This window comes from Chrysemys picta, chromosome 7 (assembly GCF_011386835.1).
Source record: "Chrysemys picta bellii isolate R12L10 chromosome 7, ASM1138683v2, whole genome shotgun sequence".
NCBI classification, from domain to species: Eukaryota; Metazoa; Chordata; order Testudines; family Emydidae; genus Chrysemys; species Chrysemys picta.
In genome coordinates, this window is record NC_088797.1 from 86,276,855 (window position 1) to 86,298,243 (window position 21,389).

General features: G+C 43.1%; 1 protein-coding gene across 2 annotated transcripts in view; it reads left to right on the top strand.

Moving 5' to 3' along the window:
• LOC101949870 (prosaposin-like) overlaps positions 1-21,389 on the top strand; it is a 44,861-nt gene that overhangs the window by 19,895 nt on the left and 3,577 nt on the right. The window contains exons 2-13 of one of the 2 annotated variants that reach the window (XM_065551949.1): positions 4,407-4,540; positions 5,916-5,990; positions 6,310-6,435; positions 7,022-7,216; positions 8,506-8,649; positions 9,271-9,327; positions 13,752-13,868; positions 15,481-15,582; positions 15,888-16,071; positions 16,281-16,444; positions 20,117-20,197; positions 20,832-20,939. In XM_065551949.1, the coding sequence (XP_065408021.1) occupies positions 4,407-4,540; positions 5,916-5,990; positions 6,310-6,435; positions 7,022-7,216; positions 8,506-8,649; positions 9,271-9,327; positions 13,752-13,868; positions 15,481-15,582; positions 15,888-16,071; positions 16,281-16,444; positions 20,117-20,197; positions 20,832-20,939 (1,487 nt within the window). Of the gene's footprint in view, positions 1-4,403; positions 4,541-5,915; positions 5,991-6,309; positions 6,436-7,021; positions 7,217-8,505; positions 8,650-9,270; positions 9,328-13,751; positions 13,869-15,480; positions 15,583-15,887; positions 16,072-16,280; positions 16,445-20,116; positions 20,198-20,831; positions 20,940-21,389 lie in introns of both variants that reach the window. The other variant, XM_065551948.1, reaches the window with a different exon arrangement.

A 21,389-nucleotide genomic window follows, 5' to 3' on the forward strand; every position in this document is an offset into this window, starting at 1 on the left:
CAGAACCCATATCCCTATCTTAGGACCGGACCACCAAGGCAGCCAGTACATAAACCGCAAGGGGTACTTTTCAATGGTGCTGCAAGCACTGGTGGATCACAAGGGATGTTTCACCAACATCAACGTGGGATGGCCGGGAAAGGTTCATGATGCTCGCTTCTTCAGGAACTCTGGTCTGTTTAAACAGCTGCAGGATGGGATTTACTTCCCAGACCAGAAAATAACTGTTGGGGATGTTGAAATGCCTCTAGTTATCCTTGGGGACCCAGCCTACCCCTTAATGCCCTGGCTCATGAAGCCGTACACATGCACCCTGGACAGTAGTAAGGAGCTGTTCAACTATAGGCTGAGCAAGTGCAAAATGGTGGTAGAATGTGCATTTGAACATTTGAAGGGTCGCTGGCGCAGTTTATTGACTCGCGCAGACCTCAGCCAAACCAATATCCCCATTGTTGCTGTGTGCTCCACAATCTCTGTGAGAGTAAGGGGGAGACGTTTATGGCGGGGTGGGAGGTTGAGGCAAATCACCTGGCCGCTGATTATGCGCAGCCAGACACCAGGGTGATTAGAAGAGCACATCAGGAAGTGCTGCACATCAGAGAAGCTTTAAAAACCAGTTTCATGACTGGCCAGGGTACCGTGTGACAGGTCTATTTGTTTCTCCTTGATGAAAATCCGCCCCCTTGGTTGATTCTAATTCCCTGTAAGCCAGCTGCCCTCCCCCCTTGATTACAGCTTGGAAATAAAGTCACTATCGTTTAAAAACCATGTATTCTTTATTAATAGATTATAAAAATAGGGAGATAACTCACAAGGTTGCCCTGGTGGGGTAGGGGTGGCGGGAAGGAAAAGGCCACTTCAATACTTGTTGAATGACAGCCTTCTGTCCACTGGCGTGGTTGGGTGCCCAGAGCCTGCCTCCCTCCCCCTGAGTTCTTGGGCGTCTGGGTGAGGAGGCGACTATGGAACTTGGGGAGGAGGGAGGGCAATTAAACGGGCTGCAGTGGCAGTCTCTCCAGCTTACGTTCCTGAACCTCCACCAGATGCCGGATCATGTCAGTTTGTTCCCGCAGATCTTCTTGCCGCCACCTCTCCTCACGTTCACTGGCTGCTTTCCTGTCCTGTGCTATTGTGTCCCTCCACACTTTCTGCTGAGCTCTTTCAGTGCGGGACGCCTGCATGAGCTCAGAGAACATTTCATCGCGTGTACGTTTTTTTTTTTTTTTTCCACCGCCTTATCTGAGATAGCCTTTGGAATGGAGGAGGGAGGGTTGAAACATTTGCAGCTGCAGGAGGAAAAAAGGAGAGAAGTATTTTAAAAGATACATTTTACAAAACAATGGGTATACTCTTTCATGGTGAACAACACTATTCACATTACATAGCACATGTGATTTCGGTACAAGGTCATTTTTTGCATCTTGTATAGCATGCCTGCGGCTTTGGTGTTAGAGATCAAACACGCCAGGCAACAGAATTCTGCTTGCAGGCGGCCATGGTAAGCCATAGTCTTTTGGCTTCTGCAACCTTGATAACAGCAGCGCCCTCCTTTCCCATACCAAGCAAAGCCCATTGAGTTGTCCATTTAGGGCTGTTAACGTGCAGCAACGGAAACCAAACTAAACACCCCCCCCATCCTTTTCTCTCCTTTAACCCTCCTCCCCACCGCACCGCGTGGCTGATAGCAGGAAAGATCCCTGCTAGCCAAACGTGAACAGCTCAGCGCCAATGTCTCTCCTCCTTCTCCCCCCCACCCCGCTTGGCTAACTGCAGCGAGGATTTCTTTTCAGCCACAGGCAAACGGCCCAGTAGGAACGGCCACCTATGAATGTCCCCTTAATTAAATTCCCATATTTCAACCAGGTTACCATGAACGATATCACTCTCCTGAGGATAACACAGAGAGATAAAGAACAGATGTTGCTTGAATGCCAGCAAACATCGGGACCGTACACTGCCAGGCTTTGTCATGCAATGATACCAGATTACTTGCTACTAGCATAGCATGGTAAAGTGTCTTACCATGGAGGACGGAATATGGCTGCTCTCCCCAGAAACCTTCTGCAAAGGATTTTAGAGTAATTCCAGGAGAGCTTCATGGAGATGTCCCTGCAGGATTTCCACTCCATCCCCAGACACGTTAACAGACTTTTCCAGTAGCTGTACTGGCCACAAATGCATCCCAAGCCCTTAGGGCAAATTAATCATTTAAAAAACACTTGCTTTTAAACCATGTTTTATATTTACAAAGGTACGCTCACCAGAGGTCCCTTATACGGCTTCATGGTCTGGGATACCGCCTTGGGAGGGTTGGGAGGGTATTTCAGTCAGGGTGAGAAAAAGATCCTGGCTGTCGGGGAGAACGGTGTGCTGTGTGCTCTCCTCAACCTCGTCGTCATCGTCCTTCTCATCTTCCCCGTCTGCAAAATCCTCAGGCATTGCAATTGAGAGTACCCCATCATCGGAGTCCACGGAGAGGGGTGGGGTAGTGGTGGCGGCCCCCCCAGAATTGCCTGCAGCTCAGCGTAGAAGCGGCATGTCTGCAGCTCTGTCCTGGAGCGTCCATTTGATTCTTTGGCTTTCTGGTACGCTTGTCTCCGCTCCTTAAGTTTCACCCAGCACTGTGTTGAGTCCCTGTTGTGGCCTCTGTCCAGCATGGCCTTGGAGATTTTTTTCAAATGTTTTGGCATTCTGTCTTTTGGAACGGAGTTCTGATAGCACGGATTTGTCTCCCCATACAATGATCAGATCCAGTACCTCCTGTACTGTCCATGCTGGAGTTCTTTTTCGATTCTGGGACTGCATGGTCACCTGTGCTGATCAGCGCTCCACGCTGGGCAAACAGGAAATGAAATTCAAAAGTTCACAGGGCTTTTCCTGTCTACCTGGCCAATGCATCAGAGTTTCAGATTGCTGTCCAGAGCGGTCACAATGGTGCACTGTGGGATAGCTCCCGGAGGCCAATACCGTCGAATTGCGTCCACACTAACCCTAATTCGAACTGGCAATGTCAATTTCAGCGCTACTCCCCTCATCAGGGAGGAGTACAGAAATCGTTTTTAAGAGCCCTTTATGTCGACAAAAATGGCTTTGTTGTGTGGACCGGGCGCAGGGTTAATTCAATTTAACGCTGCTAAATTCGACCTAAACTCGTAGTGTAGACCAGGCCTTAGAAACTAATATTTATTTGAGCATAAGCTTTCGTGGGCTAAAACCCACTTCATCGGATGCATGCAGTGGAAAATACAGTAGGAAGATACATACACACACACACACAACATGGAAAAAATGGGTGTTACCATACCAACTGTAACGAGAGTAATTAATTAAGGTGAGCTATTAAAAAAAACTTGTAGTGATAATCAGGATGGCACATTTCCAACAGTTGACAAGCAGGTGTGAGTAACAGTAGGGGGAAAAAAGAATTAGCATGGGCGAAAAGTTTTTACTTTGTATAATGACCCATCCACTCCCTGTCTTTATTCAAGCCTAATTTAATGGTGTCTAGTTTGCAAATTTAATTCCAATTCTGCAGTTTCTTGTTGGAGTCTGTTTTAGAAATTTTTTTTGTTGGGGATGGGGAACGGGGGGGGTTGGATGGGGGCGGGGTCCCAGGGGACCTGTCAGGGGGCGGGGATGTGGATGGGGTTCCAGGGGGCAGTTAGGGGACAAGGAGTGGGGGGGTTGGATGGGTCGGCGATTCTGGGGGGGGGGAAGACGACAGTCAGGGGGCGGGAAGTGGGAGGGGGCGGGGGCCAGGCTGTTTGTGGAGTCATAGCCCTCCCTACCCGGCCCTCCATCCAGTTTTGCAACCCCAATGTGGCCCTCGGGCCAAAAAGTTTGCCCACCTCTGCCTTAGTATGAAACTAGCTTGTTTACATTGGTGTCATGGTCTCCTTATGAGAAGACTATAGATCACAGAGGTTAAGTATTGGGGCCGCTTCCCAAATGTTAATACTGCCCCTAACCAGTTCGATCGTCGCTCTTCCATACCAGTTTTCCAAGTCTAATTTACTTTGAGGAAAGGTGGGGAAGTAGGGGAAATAAAGCAGCCCAGTCGGAGCATTGTGGTTCTTAAGAAACCCACACTTTAGAAAGCTCGTTCAAGAAGTGCTTAATTGATCTGATTGCATATTAAATATTCAAAAATATGTATGTATTAGAACTTAGCATTTTGTTTGTGTTGGAAGTATGGGTAGGGACTGGTAGTAGGTGGGTGGGCGATATCTGTGTATAAATCTGACTACAAGCTGCGTAAGTTCCTACCCTAAAATGTAAGGGCATCGGTGTCTTAAATCTATTTTAAAAAGCTAATTGAACTTCTTTAGAAGTTCATGTGGAGTAACTACTTAGGGTATGAGAGACCTTCAGATGTGCAATTTTGAAAATGTACTTCTCTTCAGCAGCTGTGGCAAGCCCCCTCTTGTGGGAGAAAGACTGCGTGAAGGGTCCTGAGATATGGTGTCAGAATTTGCGGACTGCATCACAATGTGGAGCTGTGAAACACTGTCAGCAAACTGTCTGGAACAAGCCTTCTGTGGTGAGTGTAATTAGGACTTGTTCCACTGACATTCAGCTCATCTGTATTTTCATGTGCTGCTTAACTGTTTCTAAAGTTTGTGTCTGACTTGGAAAAGGAAGGTGCCATTTGAATCACACTTTTTTTTCTAGATGTTCAGGCCAGCCAAAATTTTTGCATCAAAGATTTGGCTACAATGTGTTAACTTAGATCTTAAAAAGAAATAGGATTTTCTTATGCAAGCTATGGAGGGAAAGGAAGAGCACTCTGCTAACTTCTGCCTATGTCCGTCCAGTCACTGTTTTGTAGGGTAGCAGGAGAGGGAAGAATAACCTAGAGACCATCCTGGACAGAAACTGAATGAGCTGTGTAAACTTATTCCTTTTATGCTTCCAGGAGTGAATCCTATAAACTTAATGCCTGTTGTCTAACATCCATTATGGCTGCAGAGATCTCATTGAGCCACACTAAATTTGAAGGTGTCACAATGGAAAAATAAGTAAAATTGTAATTATATATATGCCTGCAGCGTTTGCTAAAACTTACCATGTACTGCATTTTCTGTGGAAACTTATATTGTGGCAATGGCCTTCATCTCCATAATGGTATAATCAGTGCGCCTTCCAAATCTGTATGCTTGAGAAAGTATGTTTTAATATGGTTAACATTGGTGTATAAATGCATCGGGAAATGTGTTGGAGGGTACAAGACTGGCTAGTTCTACTAGACCATCTGGTCCCACCTCCTGCCACCTTGTTTTACTCTTTTTGCTACAAACAGGACCAAAAATTGATTGAATACCATGCCCCCAGAGGCAGTGTTTTAGCTTGATTAAAAAATTGTTTATGGGAAGATTTGGCTGTCTGACCCCCCACTCTTGCTACTTTTGGATTACAGTTTTTGAGTCATTCTGATCTTATTTCTATTATTCTCCTTCCTCAACACAAAATCAAATGGTGGCATGCTTTCCACCTAATTCCTAAACAGAGCAGTCAAAAACAATCTCTGGAGCCTTAATGTCTTGAAGGGGAAGGTGGAACAGGAAAGTCCCTCTAAGATGGGCATATCAAAAGCAAACTTTCACACAGTCATATGTGAAAGAGAACATGTTGTATTAGTGATATTTCTTACTGCAGTAGATGTGCTATTGCTTTGCTTTCTTCCACCCACATATGTTGGTTTTGTATCTGACATCCGTCTATCCTAGAAACTGGAACTTGACACATTTGAAAAGGCCTTGACTTTGGGCTCAAACAGGAAGAGAATTGGCCTGTTTTTGGAAGAGAGGAAATAAAGCACAAAAAGCTTGAAAAATGCAATGCACAAGGAAAGCTTAGTATATTTACTAACTTTTAGGTCCCTCTGAAGTAACCTTTGTTTACTCTATTTTCCTCAGAAAAGCATCCCATGTGACTTATGTAAAGAGGTTGTAACAGTGGCTGGGAATCTCTTGAAGGACAATAGCACAGAGGTAAGCTTAAGGGCACTATGTGACTTCATTGTAGTAGGTAGTGGTGATCCCCCAGGGAGGGGGAGTGATCTCCAAATGGGGCTTAACGCTTTTAAAAACTAGTGTTGAAAGAAGTATTAGTGCAGTGAGTATCACCACTGGTGGCTCTGAGAAGATCTCGTACTGGAGAGCAAAGACGTGTATCATCACACCCCACCCCACTTCAGAGTTCAAGTGTTTCCAGATTGCGTATAGTCATTCTCTGAGAATGAAGAACTGGCACATCTTTCTGCTGCTTGCATGCATGAACACAGCCAATAACCCTCCTCTCATCTCATAGGGTGAGATCCGTTCTTATATCGAGAAGATATGTGAGTTCCTTCCTGACCAAGGCCTGGTATCTGAGTGTAAGGAGACCGTGGATGCTTACCTACCAGTTGTCATGGACCTGATCAAAGAAGAGTTAGTAAGTTGACTGTAAATTTTTGAAAATCTTAAATTGAAAAACTATGCCATGTCTCTGAGTTTTGTCTCTTGTAGGGTAAGTGGTGGGTGAGTCTAATCCTTTAAGCAGATACAAATGAGATTTACTAACTTCCCTAATGTGCAGACCGTTAAGTCATTACAATAAAAGAAAACAAATCTAAGTAGTGGTGTATGTCCAGATCTTGTCTTTGAACTCCTGTCATCCAAAACTCCCTGTTTTTAAATTTTGTCCTCAATCTCTCATTTCACTGCTCCTGATAATATAAATGTTCCCGATGTCCTGAAATGTCTTTGATATAAATTGTGTTAATACAATAATAGAAATCACAGCCAGAAAAGTTCTATTTACTTGTCTATACAATGTTGCATTATAAATCTAATGGAAGTGTTTCCATTTCACGAAGGTGCAGATTAGGGATTACAAGGAAACAATTACCAGTTTAAATTCTAAAACCACTTTCTTGCAGTGAATCTTTGCTCGCTTTTAAGGTGCATTCAACCTGTGAGATTGAATATGGCATCAGACTAGTGCTTTGTTTTTCTAATTTTTTCTCTCTCGTATTCAGGATAATCCTCAAGTACTGTGCAGTGCCCTCTGCTTGTGCCAATCCCTTCAGAAGCACCTTGCTGCAATGAAACTTCAGAAACAGCTCCAGTCCAACAAGATACCTGAACTGGACTTCTCAGAACTGGCATCTCCCTTCATGGCTAATGTGCCTCTTCTCCTTTACCCTCAGGACAAGCCCAAGCAAGAGTCTCAGGTAAGGATGCAGCATATCTCTGGGCACAGGAGAAGTGAATGTGTGTTCCATTCAAGTACCTCAGTGGTCTTTATAACAGTTTATTGATAATTTGGGTTAACAGGCAACTTTAGAAGTTTGGAAAGCCAGCATGCATTTAACTAAGTGAATGCCGCACTACAAATAAATTGTGTTATACATATGAGTGTGAAATAGCCGTTTTGCTGGCTATGCAGTATTTGTTATGATTTGTCTTCTGCATTGTTCTAGTCCAAGGTAATGATACTGCCTATAATTAGGATTGCCTGACACTTTCCATTACAGGATCCTGCTTTTTAGTTGCTTATAACTTTGCCAAACTTTAACTCTTTGGGATGAAACTCTTCCAGGCCAGGTATCAGAATTGTTCTCTTTGAAAGCTTCAACAAAAAGGGTCCAGCTGTTTCAGAGAATGGGATGAGGGAAAAATGTTTTGCCTGTTTTAAAAAACAAACAAACCAAAAACAAAACTTTCTGTTTTTAGTGAAGTTTTAGTACCTCTCCAGGCTTTCGAACAAAGGCTTGAAATTTGTCAGGGAAGTGCTATTTTTGCTGTTGCAGTAAAAAAAACCCCACCCATATCTGACCAAGTTATAAGCCTCTGAAAAATCTTAAATTTACAATGCTCAATAGAACCTTGTTAGAGTTTAGCAACTAAATTCGCTGAAGATTCTGTCTGTATTGAGCATGCTGCAGCCCAGGCCTGCAGGAGCTGAGCAGGACTTTCCTTGCAACTGCTTCTCCCAGTGGCACTAGACCTGAAAGCAAGGAGATTACTGAGACCCCAGGAAAGAATCTCCCTGCTGCTACCTTGTGGAAGAGGAAGTAACCTGAGTCCAATGCTGAGGCAACAAGAACTGCCTTGCAGGAAAGGAACAAGATATGTTGTATAGGGAGTAGACCGGGAGCTGCAGAGGACAGACTGGAAGGGCCTCAGGCAGAACGGCCTGTGACTATCCGAATGTTCCTCTCCAGAGCCAGGAGTCTCCGTATTCCTGAGCTGTCAGCAAATAGCTATGACACCTGCTGACAGTGTATACCTCATCTCCCCTCAAATGCTGGAAAACTCAGTGAGGGCAACAGACTATTCCTGTCAGTTACTCCAAAAGCTCAAGTTGTATTAGTAGAACTTATGATTTTATAAAGTACTCTTTAGAAGAAGTGTTAAAGTTCTTATCGTAGAAGTGGTAATTGATACCAGCAAAACAAGTCTGGCAGATGTTCCTGCGTAACAAGCTTTAAGGTAGTATTTTCCTTTTCTCCCTTTTCAGGGGGCTGGGGACGTGTGCAAAGACTGTGTTCAGCTAGTCACTGATGTTCAGGAAGCTGTAAGGACCAACTCCTCTTTTGTGACTTCCTTAATTGCTCATGCCAAGGAGGAGTGTGAACGCTTGGGACCTGCCGCAGCTGACCTGGTAACAAAATAATCTTCTGTTGATTAAGGAAATTGTCCATAGTGGAGACATGAAATGACCTCTGTAAATGTCGGTTTTCAATGGGATTTATATTTGGTAGAAACAAGGTAGATAATGTTAGGTGCGGCTCTTGGACTTAATTTGCTGGCCCAGCATTTACAAACCATAAGGTTTCTGATCCAAAAAAGCTTTCTACCTCCTTCCTTCTCTCAAAATTAAATCCTCACTCTAAGGTGAGCGTCTTAATGTTTTGAAAAGCCTGGAGGATTGTGGCAAGTAATCTCGGAGCTAATAGCAATTACTGGGTGAGGTAATGCTGCAATAGTTTAATACATTTTTCTTTCATTAAATAACAAAATGGGGTGATGGAAAACACATGATGTGCACAAGTCATTTTGTTTGACTGTGTCCAAAAGTGCCACATTCAAGAAACTGTAAGTACACACAGATAACTGCATAACATGGCAAAATAGTACAAATATGCTGGGGACAAATTAATTGTTGTAGGAAACATTGCTTTGAATTTTACAAGATGTATGTAATTTCACCATAATGTGGCATTAACAGTTGCATGTATGGGTAAAGTGGTTTTGTTTACTGGCCTGTATTTCTCTCCCACAGTGCAAGGACTACATCTCCCAGTATTCAGACTTGGCTATTCAAATGATGATGCACATGGTAAGATCATTTGACTGCAAATCTCCTCTTGGTATAACTTCTCTGTTTTGTGTAGCTTCCTCTTAACTTATTCTGGAGAATGTTAATACCCTAAGTCTTCTAAAGGTCATCAGGACTCCTCCAGATTCATTTTGAAGTGTGTAAACTTCATAGCTGAGGTCTTGAGATCCTTAATCCAGTCATATTAGTATACTTGGCGACTAAAGTCTGAATTCATTCTTTAGCTGTTTCCCCTATGTATCTGTCACAGCCATTCTAAGGATACATAGACATCTTTGTTCTTGCAGACCTCGGAGTGCATGTAATAAATAGCTTTTAAATCTTCCATTGTGTATACTCTCTCGAACGTGGCTACTTTTTCACCTCTATGCCAAAAATGCTTCTTACAGATGCCTGAGCTGGTCCTTCCCAGGGACCTGACTTGATAACAAAACCTGGTTGATGGCATGGATGTGGCACATCCCCACGGTAGTAAGCATTGTCAGAAGAGTGGGGTTTCAGATAGCTGAAGTTCTAATGCATCTGAGGTTGGGGCGTATGCAGTGGAGAATAAATTTTTTGTTCCATTGATACAGATATTGTGCACAAAAATGCATAAATTTTGTTTGCAACCGCTTACATAGCACTTTTTCATCCAGGGATTGCAAAGCACTTTACAAAGACTGGTAAGCACTATTATCTCTGTTTTTAAAAATAGAGGAACTGAGATACTGGGATGTGTCCAAAGTGACACATTCACTGGCAAGATAGATCTGTGAATAGAGCCCATGACTGACTTGAACACTTGTTCTAATCAATAGACATGCTATCTCGCTTTAAATAGCCTTACTTAAATTGTTTTCAGCATGTCTCAAAGGCTTGAACTTGACAGTATATTGTGGGCCTCTTGTTTCGGAGTTTGTCAGTTAGAAATGACTTTCAGGAGTTAAGGGCACACTTTATGCAAAAAAGAAAATTAAAATGTTCTTTCCAATTAAAGTTGGCTTCAAATTTTCAATTGTAACTATTGCATCTTGACAGTACTTCAAAACTGGAACATGAACACATTTAACATTCTGGTTTGCTCTGAGCAGTGTTCGCATATTGTATGGATGTAATCTTTCCTAGGGTGCTTTATCAATGTGATAGCACATTTTTCAAGCTATGAGCTATTCTGGAGTGAGCAATTAACTACATGAAGGGTCGTCCTTGCACTGCCTACCTCATGCATAGAGGTTGGGGCACTAGCAAGATTTTTTTTTTTTTTTTTTTATAAAAACCATATGCACAGCTCAACTGCTTGAGGTTTTTTCCTTTATCAAACTGTTGTCTTTCATTTCTTTTTTTTTTTCTTTCTCTGTCGCCAATCTCCTCTATCAACAGCAGGACCAGGTATGTGAGAAACTTGCCTGTGGTGGTGCTTTTCAGCTACAGGGCTGTAGTTCACCTCTTGCTAATTAGTTGTGTATGTGCTGTGACTGCCCTCAGCTTTGACAGATACAAGGGATGTTTGGGGGTGGAGTGAAAAAGAGAAGGGTGAGAGAGATCTCCAATGAATAGGTCATGGTTCCTGCTCCTGATATCAGCTCTTCATTAAGATTTCAACCTAATGGTGGAACCGCCAGTGGAGCGGATTGCTTTTCCTGGGGTAGAGGTGAAGATGTAGGAAAATCTTGACGCTGCCTCTAATCAGTTTCTGATTTCACTCTTGAGTCCTAGAGCTCTAAGATGAAGTCAGTGCTGTGACTGGCTTTCTTCTAGGATAACCTTTATAGGCCAGGGCAATAGTTGTAGACAGCCACAGCATGTGAATTGGGAAGAAGATACGGGGGGGGGCCTTCAAATTTCCATTCCTCCAGTGTCTCCTAGTTTCCTATTTAGAAAAGTCCTGGGGGAGACCTTGTGTCTGTCATGTTTCAATGAGAACATGTTGCATGTATGTGGTGCTGCTGTAGCATTAATACCTTGAAATGCTTATTATAGTGCATGAACCAGGGAACTCAACTAAAGGCAGTGCCTGGCTGACCTGAATCTGTGTAGTCTGAAGCGGTGCTCTCTGTCTGAGGTATTGCTTCTACCTGTGCATGGAAGTCTTATAGGCAAGGGGCATGATAAATAAAACTGTATGGCATTACAGTAAACCTCCATTGTCTGAAATTGTTTGACTTGTTAGAGGATGGAGATAGAAGGGAGATAAAGTGTTTTGCCATTACTACTTGATAGTCAGACTGTTCATGTAGTGGGGGGAAGAGGGCAGTCTGTGAGTCTGACCACATCTAATCTAGACTGCTTTTTCTGCTAGCCTCTGGTGCTGACAAGAGTTTGCCAAAAACCTATTTGGAAACACAACCCTCTAGCTTTGTACCCTATGCTGTTGTAACTGCTGTCTATTTTCACTGTGTTGGCACGAGGTATCCTATTTGAACAATTGTTCCCTGTTTCACATGTCTGGCATTAGGGTTTTTTTTTTTTTTTTTTTTTGTACTTAGTAGTACCACCAGTTTCAAAGGACTCAGGACTTCTAGTTACATCTGTGGGTGTCACAGGAAATCTGCTTCTAAAAACCTCCCCTTCTGAAGGGGGAAAATATTTTGGACATGTTTCTAACACACTTTTATAGCATCATAAAGAGCATTATGGCCATGAGTGTTCTAGTACTGCAGGCCATAGGGTCCTGGGTTCTACTAAAGTTTAGATAGCACTTCCTCCTGACCCTTCCCTAATCCTGTATTAACCATACACAGGATGGAGCAAACTGTAGTAAACCTACCTTGAGAGAAGAGTGGGGCAGGAAGTGTCTTAGTTCAGAGAATAAACTAGTCTTTAAGAATTTCAGCCCAGTTCATTATGGGACATCAGCCTAAGAGGCCCGTCCATCCTTCTTCCCCTCTCATCTCACTGCTCCTTCCCCCAACCCTTCACAAACACTTCTTTCTGGATTCCAGGTATGTGGGAAACGTCCATGAAGGGGATGGGTGGGAGAGAATGCAGTCCCTTTTACGCAATAAGCTCTCCAGTTCTAGTGTCTATTTATAGTTCATTGCTTGTGGTGGGTAGAACTACGGATACAATAGCTCCAGTCTTGCTGACTTCTGCCCCTCCTCCCCCCCCCCCCCCCCCCCCCCCCATCTTCCCCAGTGGTGGTCTGAGCACGAAGGTCACAGAATCAGCTAAACTATGTTCAGTCACTTGGTTACTGTCATGTAGGTGAAAGTTCTTAAGGGAGCACCATCACTTTGAAATTTAGTCAGTCTAAAGAAAAATGCTGTCCTTTAGTGCTTTGTGAAGAATCAACACAAATAGGATGTTGGTAAGAGTTGTAAAATGCACAAAAATAAACAGAAGAAATGAAATAAATTTTTTTCCTCTAATCTTTGTTATAGCACTATTAAGTGTCCACTATAATAGTAACTAAAATTTAGGTAGGAGAGTGACTTCTCTTTAAAAGGTTGGTGTGCCCATTTGAATACCTTTGCTGCCCTGTACTGCAGCAGGATTGGAGCAGATAGCTGTAATCTATTCACCATCATTGATATTGCTGATCTGGAATAATTGCACTGTTGCAAAGAGCTGTAGCAGAATGGTCCTGTACCACAGGGCGGGGCGCAATACAAGAACCTACATTTGCAGAGCCATGTTTGCTGATGATCAAGAGCTTTTGCTTCTGTTTGGTTTGCTCCTTCCTTTGTATGATTTGATTAGTAACTTGAGTATCTGTAAGATTTATACTATAAAACCCAAAGCCTTGTGTACAAATAACTGGTTTCTGCCAGCTTTGGGGTTTTTTTTTGCATTTCTTGATAAATTAGAGAAGTACGGGCTACGTTCACTGCTACTGTAGGGATAGTACATTATAACTGCATAAAAGTGATCTTGTTGGAAGCATCTCTTCATGCCAACACTTTATTTACAGAATTAATCACATAACATGGCATCTAATGAAAGTAACAGATGCTTTTACAGAAAATAGTTGATTTCGTGGATGTCAATCAGTCTTGAACTTCCCAGCATTTCTTGGATCTTGCACAAACTCCATAGAGCCCAGATAAAATGTGTTCTTCACTCAAACCTTCATAAGATTAAAGGGGGAATAGCAGAATATCCTCTCTACTGTGGTCACGTTGGCTACTGAAGAAGATGCATGTCTTTTAAGGGGTTGGTCATTTGCAAATGCCTAAGAACTAGCCCTAAATCCCCACTAGTTTCAGATTAAAAATGACTAAACCTGATCAGTTTGTCCTGCCTATAACAGTAATGGCCAAAACTTTTGTTTCCTTCCACAATATTTGAATTTGAGAACAATCTTCTTGCACTTTTAAAGCTCCTAGTTGTATTACTGCTTTTTCAATTCTCCCTTTGATGGAGTCTGTGAGGTTAAATAGAATCTGTGTAGGATCTCTTAAATCCTGACTTTAGCTGATGTGTGTGTCTCTCTCTCTCTCCAGCAACCAAAGGCTATCTGTGCCATGGTTGGATTCTGTCCTTCCCTGAAATCTGTGCCCCTCCTGACTCTAGTGCCTGCAAAAGTGATGCATGAAGTGAAGATGGAGTCTGTGGAGGAGGTAAGATGGGGTTTTCAACACTACCTGCTGCTTTTTTGTAAAAGGACCAAGGCTACGTGAGCCAGATGATGAAGTTAAGCTATATAGATGCATGCAGACTTTCAGACTTCCATTTCGGTGCACAGAATAACACGTCTCCTAGCATATTAAACTATTGACCATCACTGGTTGGTGTTTTAGTTTACAAAGCTGCTTCCTTTTGGAGAGTTGCATTTTGGGGCGGGCACAGAATAAAGCTATGAGGTACCATTTTAACCTTTAGTCAAGTATGAATTGTAGTACAGTACTAGACTATGGCCAGAACATCTTTCAGTTGCTTATAGCTTGAATTTTGAACAACATTTCTTCAAACATTATTAGAGGCACTAGGCTTTATTGAAGACTAAACCTTTGATAAAATTGAAGCTTAGCCTATGTTTGGTGTTGGATGCTTTTGATGTTTTTACCTTTTTAAAAAAAGACAGTATTCATACGTGTAACTCAATCAGCTCAATTTATATTTTGTTCAAACTTTCTGAAAATCAGTTCACCATCACCTTTTGTCTGAGGTGAAGGATGAGAAACTTGAGCCAAAAGGAAGTCTTTTCAGATAGTTACAATGCACTGGAAATGAGGATTTTGAAAAGAATGTCTTTGACAGTATTCTCTCTGGTACAGGAAACTGGAGGATGCTTGTAGCTCAAATTGATTTGGTCCTGAAGATCCCAGTGAGCTCTGTAGCTTTTTAAAAATCAGTGCCGATTAATAGAATCAAAGTAATTGAAATGGGGAAAAATCACCTAGATCAGTGCTTCTCAAACTGTAGGTCAGAACCCCAGAGTGGGTCGGGACCCTATTTTAGTGGAGTCACTTGGACTGGCTTAGACTTGCTGGGGCCCTGGACTGAAGCCCAAGCCCCACTGCCAGGGGCTGAAGCTGAAGCCTGAGGTCCTCAGCCCTGGGTGGCAGAGCTCAGGTTACAGCCCCCGTGCCTGGGGCTGAAGCCCTTGGGCTTCAGCTTTAGTGCGCCACCTGCTCTCCCCTCCCCTCCCTTCCCCTTGAGCAGTGGGGCTCAGGCTTTTCCCCCTCCCCCCCCGTCAAGGGCAGCGGGGCTTGGACGGGCTCAGGCTTCTGTGTCTCCCACCCCACCCCCCCTCCTCCTGGGGTCATGTAATTTTTGTTGTCAGAAGGGGATCACAGTGCAATGAAGTTTGAGAACCCCTGGCCTAGATAGACCTATATTCCCCTGCCTTTACAGGTTTCAGTCCACTTCACATAAACTTTTCATCCAGTATTAAACTGGGCAAGAAGTGACCTTTCCAAGAGCCATTCCTTTCTTTTGAAGACCCTTTTGGAACTTACAAATAGACTTTTTAAATTTCAGTTCACCTGTGGCTCTTTGTCCATACTGGCTCCATCATATGCAACTCACTTTCCAGCAATTTATCAGTAGTAATTAGCGTTAGTTTCCATTTACTTTGTCAGCTCATGAAAGTCTAATATAGGAAACAAGCTGTCACGCTGCACCTGAACAAATTTCACATATGGTTGGTGATAATCTTTTCTGGATAATTTTAACTTTTTAAAATATTAATGCCATAATCATATTCTATAAATATTGCCTTATGCTCAGATGCAGAAAAACCTGGTGCCAGCGGAAACCTTCTCTGTCTGCGATATATGTGAGACAATGGTGAAAGAGGTGACCAACCTGCTGGAGAACAACAGGACAGAGGTGTGGTGTTGGTGCAAAGGACAATTCTTATACTGTGATGTTTTGAAATAGAACTTGTACTAAATACTTGCTGGAATGATGCAGCTCTTGCTTGGAGCATGTACCAGTGCTGTTACAGGGTTGGAGGGAGAGTTGGTATGTGGTAACTTGTATTGCCCTAATAGTACTCTCTGGGTTCCTCATGCTCCTGGAACCGTGAGATCTCTGTCCCCCTCCTAAGTGGGATCAAGGGCATAGATGGGTACTACTGGGACTGATTCCATGTGTTCTTCCTTCTCACCACGTCTCCCTCTCTCTTATTCCAGGAGGAAATAGTGTTTGAAATGGAGAAGCTCTGCTTCGTGTTCCCTCAAAGTATCAAAGACCAGTGTAAGGACTTTGTGGAAACCTATGGCAAAGCTGTCATTGACATGTTGTTGGAGGCAACTAGTCCCGAAACTGTATGCATCATGCTGAAATGCTGCACAAGCCGCAAGCCTTCTCCTGAAGGTAAGCACTGGATAACCCGTATTGAGTATAAAACACACTTGTTTAATGTGTGATCAGATTCTTTTTACTATACTATTTACCTGGACCTTAATTGTTAGCCTCTTGGCTACCCTTTAGTCTAAGAACTGGACCAGCTGCAAGATAAGAAGTTTTCAATATAATCATTTTAACAAAAAATGCTAATTTTCAGCCTGTCTATTTTTGATTAGTGAGAATTGCTTCGGAGCCATTACAGGCTGGTGACTTCTGTGACGTGTGCAAGATGGTTGTACATTACTTAGAGAAGCAACTGGAGAAGAATGCTACAGGAGCTGAAATTGAGGCTGCACTTGAAAAAGTCTGTCACTTCCTACCAAAATCTATCAGCGAGGAGGTAAAGTACCTCATGCGGGGAGGGTAAATAGACATAAAAGTGATAACTTAGCCATTATGAGGCTAGAGGATCTGAGGGCTAAAATCTATGCCCTGTCACCTATCAGAGTGCTTTTTCTCTACCCTGATCCTTTACCCTCCAATAGATTATCCTTTCTAAAACACAGCTGGGACCAAATTCTTGTGCACTGTGCATGGATATTAATGTCCAAGCCTTCACAGTGACTTCTGTGCTTGAGATGGCTCACTGCCTCCATCTGTGGCAGGTGATATTTGAAATATTATGGAAGGGCTCATGGACTGCTAACTGCTTTGAAACTAGCCACAGTACAACTGAGACTCTGGAGTGTGTGTGGTTCTAAATTGCCCCAAATTGGCAGCCTGATCCCTGTTGGGATTTCTCTGATGCTTGGTATCAGAGTGTAAGCTTCCTTTTTGTTCATAGTAAACTGCACGAGTGCGGAGGAAGCTTGATCTCTGGCAGATCAGGTGGCAGCACCTGCCTTACAATCAGAAAAGAGAGCAGTACAAATTGGATAAATGTATAAAACCAACGAGCCCAGCAAAACGGTAGAAAGACAGACAGAATTCACACGTTGACTTGTATGAAAATACAGCCCATTGTCATGCTAAAGCAATTATTGATGATCAGTCAATTGCAGTAAGTATAATGGTTACAGTGAAGGAATTTTGTCCCTTCGCTGGAGGGTAAAGGAGCTGGGGCGTTGTCTGCTGTCCCATCCTGAACTAGGTGCAGTTTAAAAAAACACCTTGTATATTGAGACGCAAATTGCTGGATTGTTTCTCTGTTAGCTTTCTTGGGGAAACTTGTCATGACTACAGTTTGTGATGCCCTGTATCTGAGGTGGAGGGGTTGGAACAGATCACATGTTAGACTGCCTCAGCATTTTGGTACAGTTTAGGGGATTAACAAAATTGTCGGTAGTATACTGGCTTGTGAGTTAGCAAAAGGCAACATGTGGTAGTACACAGCTAAAGATATTCTGGTAAACCTTGATTGGATGGTTGAAGAGTGCTAATGGGATATAGTCTTTCACATAGACCCTGTAATGGATTTGGACTGGTAACCTGTGACTAAAAGTAGTTATAAGTTGTTCGCTGTCTAGTGACTCCTGTAAAGTGAGCTGGTAATCAGTCCAAGTCACAATTGGCAACTTTGTTGGAATTCTCAGCAGAAATCCTAGACTTAATGGTCATGGAGACTGATTATCTTCTCACCTTTAAAGATGGTATCTCCAGTAGAAGGCTGAGGGGTATTGGTGCAGTGGAGCTTGCCCTGCTGCTGCCTATGTTCAATCTGTTGAGTTTCCATTTCAGATACTGGCATAATCTCGTCAATTACACTAAAATTTGCTTTAAAGTTGAGCAGCCTTTTCTCTTCATAGTGCTGTGATTGTCCTTTGAATACTTTTGTGTGTACTCTGCCTCTCCTCCACCCTTCTCAGTTCTTCCATGCTTGTGATTGTATTCTAAGTTACTGCTCTGAGATTTAGCTTCAGTGGCAGATCTGATTTGGTGCTCCTTCCAAATAACATACAGATATCTAATGGCAAACACTATGATGGTAAAACTTATTGCCTTAGTGAACGCTGTTTGGAGGAGGGGAAGGCGTATCTTGTAAAAAAATTTTCAATAAATCCCTTCACATATCACAATCTAAGACAACAAATGTTAGTTATATTAAAAAAAAAAAAGGTTGGGAGTGGTGGGGGGGAGACTTTAAATTAGACAAAAAAAAAGTTCTGTTAATATAACACAAGGACTGTTAAAATTACAATTAATAAACAAAAATCAAGCAGAAATCAATACACCAACATTGGTGTGTCAAAAATGAGGCCTGATTGGTGGACAGAATAACAAAAGGATGGGCTAATCTGCACATCACTCCGTGTTTGGGTCCTTAAAGAAAAAGTTTTTGGGAGAAAATTGGCTACAGGTGCAAGCCTCACCATCCTGGTTGCCTCCCCCACCATCTCCTGCACCCCCAGCATTTGTTATTCCAATCCGGAGAGGTGTCCTGACCAGGTCAAAGTGAGGAACCAGATCACATTGCTGCCTCCACCAATTCTGGCTGAATTGTGAACACCACCTGGGATGTGAAACTTTGGCTTTGTCTCGACTACACTGTTTTTTGTCGACAAAAGTCAGCTTTCATTGACAAAACAGTGGCGGTGTACATGCTGAAATGCCGATGTAACTCCCCTGCTATGCCAACATCGTAAAACAACCTCAACATCAGGCGTAGGGCTTATGTCTGTATAATTAGGGCAATGCAGTGTCCGTGTAGACACCATGTTCCCTACATTGGCTGTTCGCTGTCATTCTTGTCAATTTCACCGCTCACTGTGAAATTGACAAGAAAGCCAGGCAGCTAGAGTCCAGCCACCCTCTGCTCCCAGTGGGGAGTCCCAGGGTTGCTGGATCCTGCTCCTACTGGGGAACATTGGTTGTCTTGTTAATTTTGTGGCTCTGGAGGGACAGCCAAGCTCCTGCGGGGTAGGGAGCTGCCAGCAGAGCTGAGACCAGGCTCCCACGCTGCCCTTCTTAGGTCGGTGGAAGCGCTCCTGGTGAGGACGCATACCACTGATCCATGGAGGGTAGAGTGCACATCGGCCACTGAAGTAATTAATGCGGTGGTTGTAAATTGACCTAAATATGTCAACTTACCTTTATAATGTAGACATAACCTGTCTCTTCCCACTGTCCCCATGTATCCTTTTCCTTCCCTGCCTTGTTTTTTCTGTTTCCTATCTCTCTCCTTTTTCCTTCTGTCTAATAAGTCTGGCTTTAGGCCTCTAAACAAAAAAGATAAAATGGAATGCCCCAAACAGCCCGATGCTGGTATGAGTTTGTCAGGTCTCAGGGTGACTGATAAGACTGCACTATACATGTGTGTCTTTCAGCAGCGAGGTTGAAAGTTAACATCAGAGACACAAGCTGCATTTTCTGTCTTTGTTGTTCTTTTCTCTTCCCTTTTGGCTTCGTCTTAAAGAAAGTGGATTGGACTTCAGCAACAACAGCTCCAGCCAATCTCTACTAATTTCTTCCCCTTTCCTCAAAAGAACAGTTATTGCCATCTTAGTACTATCTAAACGACAGTCGAACAAGGGGAGATTTCCTTCTATAAACTCTCTCCAGCTGAAGGGAAAAGGAACAACCGGCAATGTTGTTACAATAAAAGCCTTACTTAATACTTTGCATTTCAAATGCTTTAACCATTTTTCCTTCTTTTCTGTAACTTAAAAAAGAAAGTTATTTACCATGGTACTAAATAGGCTAAAGCAAGGGTTCTCCAACTGGGGGTTGGGACCCCTTGGTGTCGTGAGGTTCTTACATGGGGGGGGGGGGGGGGTGAGGTCTGGAGCTGTCAGCCTCCACCCCAAACCCCGCTTTGCCTCCAGCATTTATAATGGTGTTAAATATATAAACAAGTGTTTTTAATTGGTAAGGGAGGTCGCACTCAGAGGCTTGCTATGTGAAAGGAGTCACCAGTACAAAAGTTTGAGAACCACTGGGCTAAAGTCTTTATACATCAAACCCCAAATCTTGTTTACACAATTGAATGTTACAGTGACAGGGTCTTAACACCTTTAGCTCACATATTCCATCTAAATTAATACAAAATGTTTCAACCACCTATGTCTTGTTACAGTGTGTTCAGTTTGTGGACCAATATGAGCCAATGCTTGTGACGCTCTTGACAGAGATCATGGATCCAACTTTTGTGTGCAGTGTAAGTAGTGCATGCAGCTAACAAAGTTTCTGTGTAGAATAAGCTCTCCAAGGCAGGGACTGGGCTGGACCTTTGTGTGTGTGTACAGTGCCTAGCATGCACAGGCTCCGCTGTAATACCCATAATAAGTACACCATCAGCAGAGTGCACTGGGCCTTGCAAGACTGTAGTCTTCTGGTCTTTGGCAAGGATGAAGGAGAGCAGGGGGTTTCAGTATCTCCCCTTTGCATAAGTGAAATGATCAGATCTGTTTCCAAAATCTTAAGTACAAGAATTTTACCTTAAATGAATAACTCACTCCCTCATGTGAGGTCTCCTGCTTCTGGTAGGATCTTGTGTATTAAGTCGAGACCAGAAAATAGCATAGAAACTGAAATTGTCTGAGACCTGGTGTCCTCTCAAGGGGTGTCTCAGAAGTCTGTTCATTCAGCTACAGACTGAATTGTCAGTAGCATTCTGGCACTGCGGGTGTGGAAGCTCCTATCACTGCCTCTGCTTTGGCTACATATTCCAGCCCCTGTTGGCAACAGTCATAGTTGTACAGGAGGGACTGAATCAAGGGAGAGGAAGTGAGATCGCTGAATGTAAATGGGAAGACACAACTCACCTTTCTCTCCCTTCTTTCACTGCACAGAAACTAGGAGTCTGTGTGTCGACTAAACAGCATCTCTTAGGGTCAGAAGAATGTGTGTGGGGCCCAGGCTACTGGTGTAAGAACATGGAGACTGCAGCTCAGTGCAATGTAAGTCATTAGGGATTTCCTCTTCAATAACCACTCTGAGGGGGTGCTGGAAAACTAATGTGCAGAAAGTTGAAGAGAAATACAACTGCTTTTGTTAGAAGTCCTACAAATACAATGTTCTGGCTTCTGTAACACATCCTTCAAATCCTAAATTCCAGTTTCAGAAAGTAAACAAGGGGTCCCATTAGACCGGGGTCCCCTGGGTTTAATTATAGGCTCTTTCTTACCTGTTGTTGAATTACAGCAGAAATGTGTCCTATCACCTTCATTTCCCACCCCCAACACTTCATGTGGTACAAAACGAGCCTTGTATTTAGCCATGTATTCTTTTAGCTAAGGAGGATTTAAGATGACTCCTTAATGGATGGATTCAACTGGCAACAAAAACAGACTGGAGGTATTGCTGTTCATTGGTAGAGGATGTTTCCTCTGGCAAGGTGCAATCTCTGG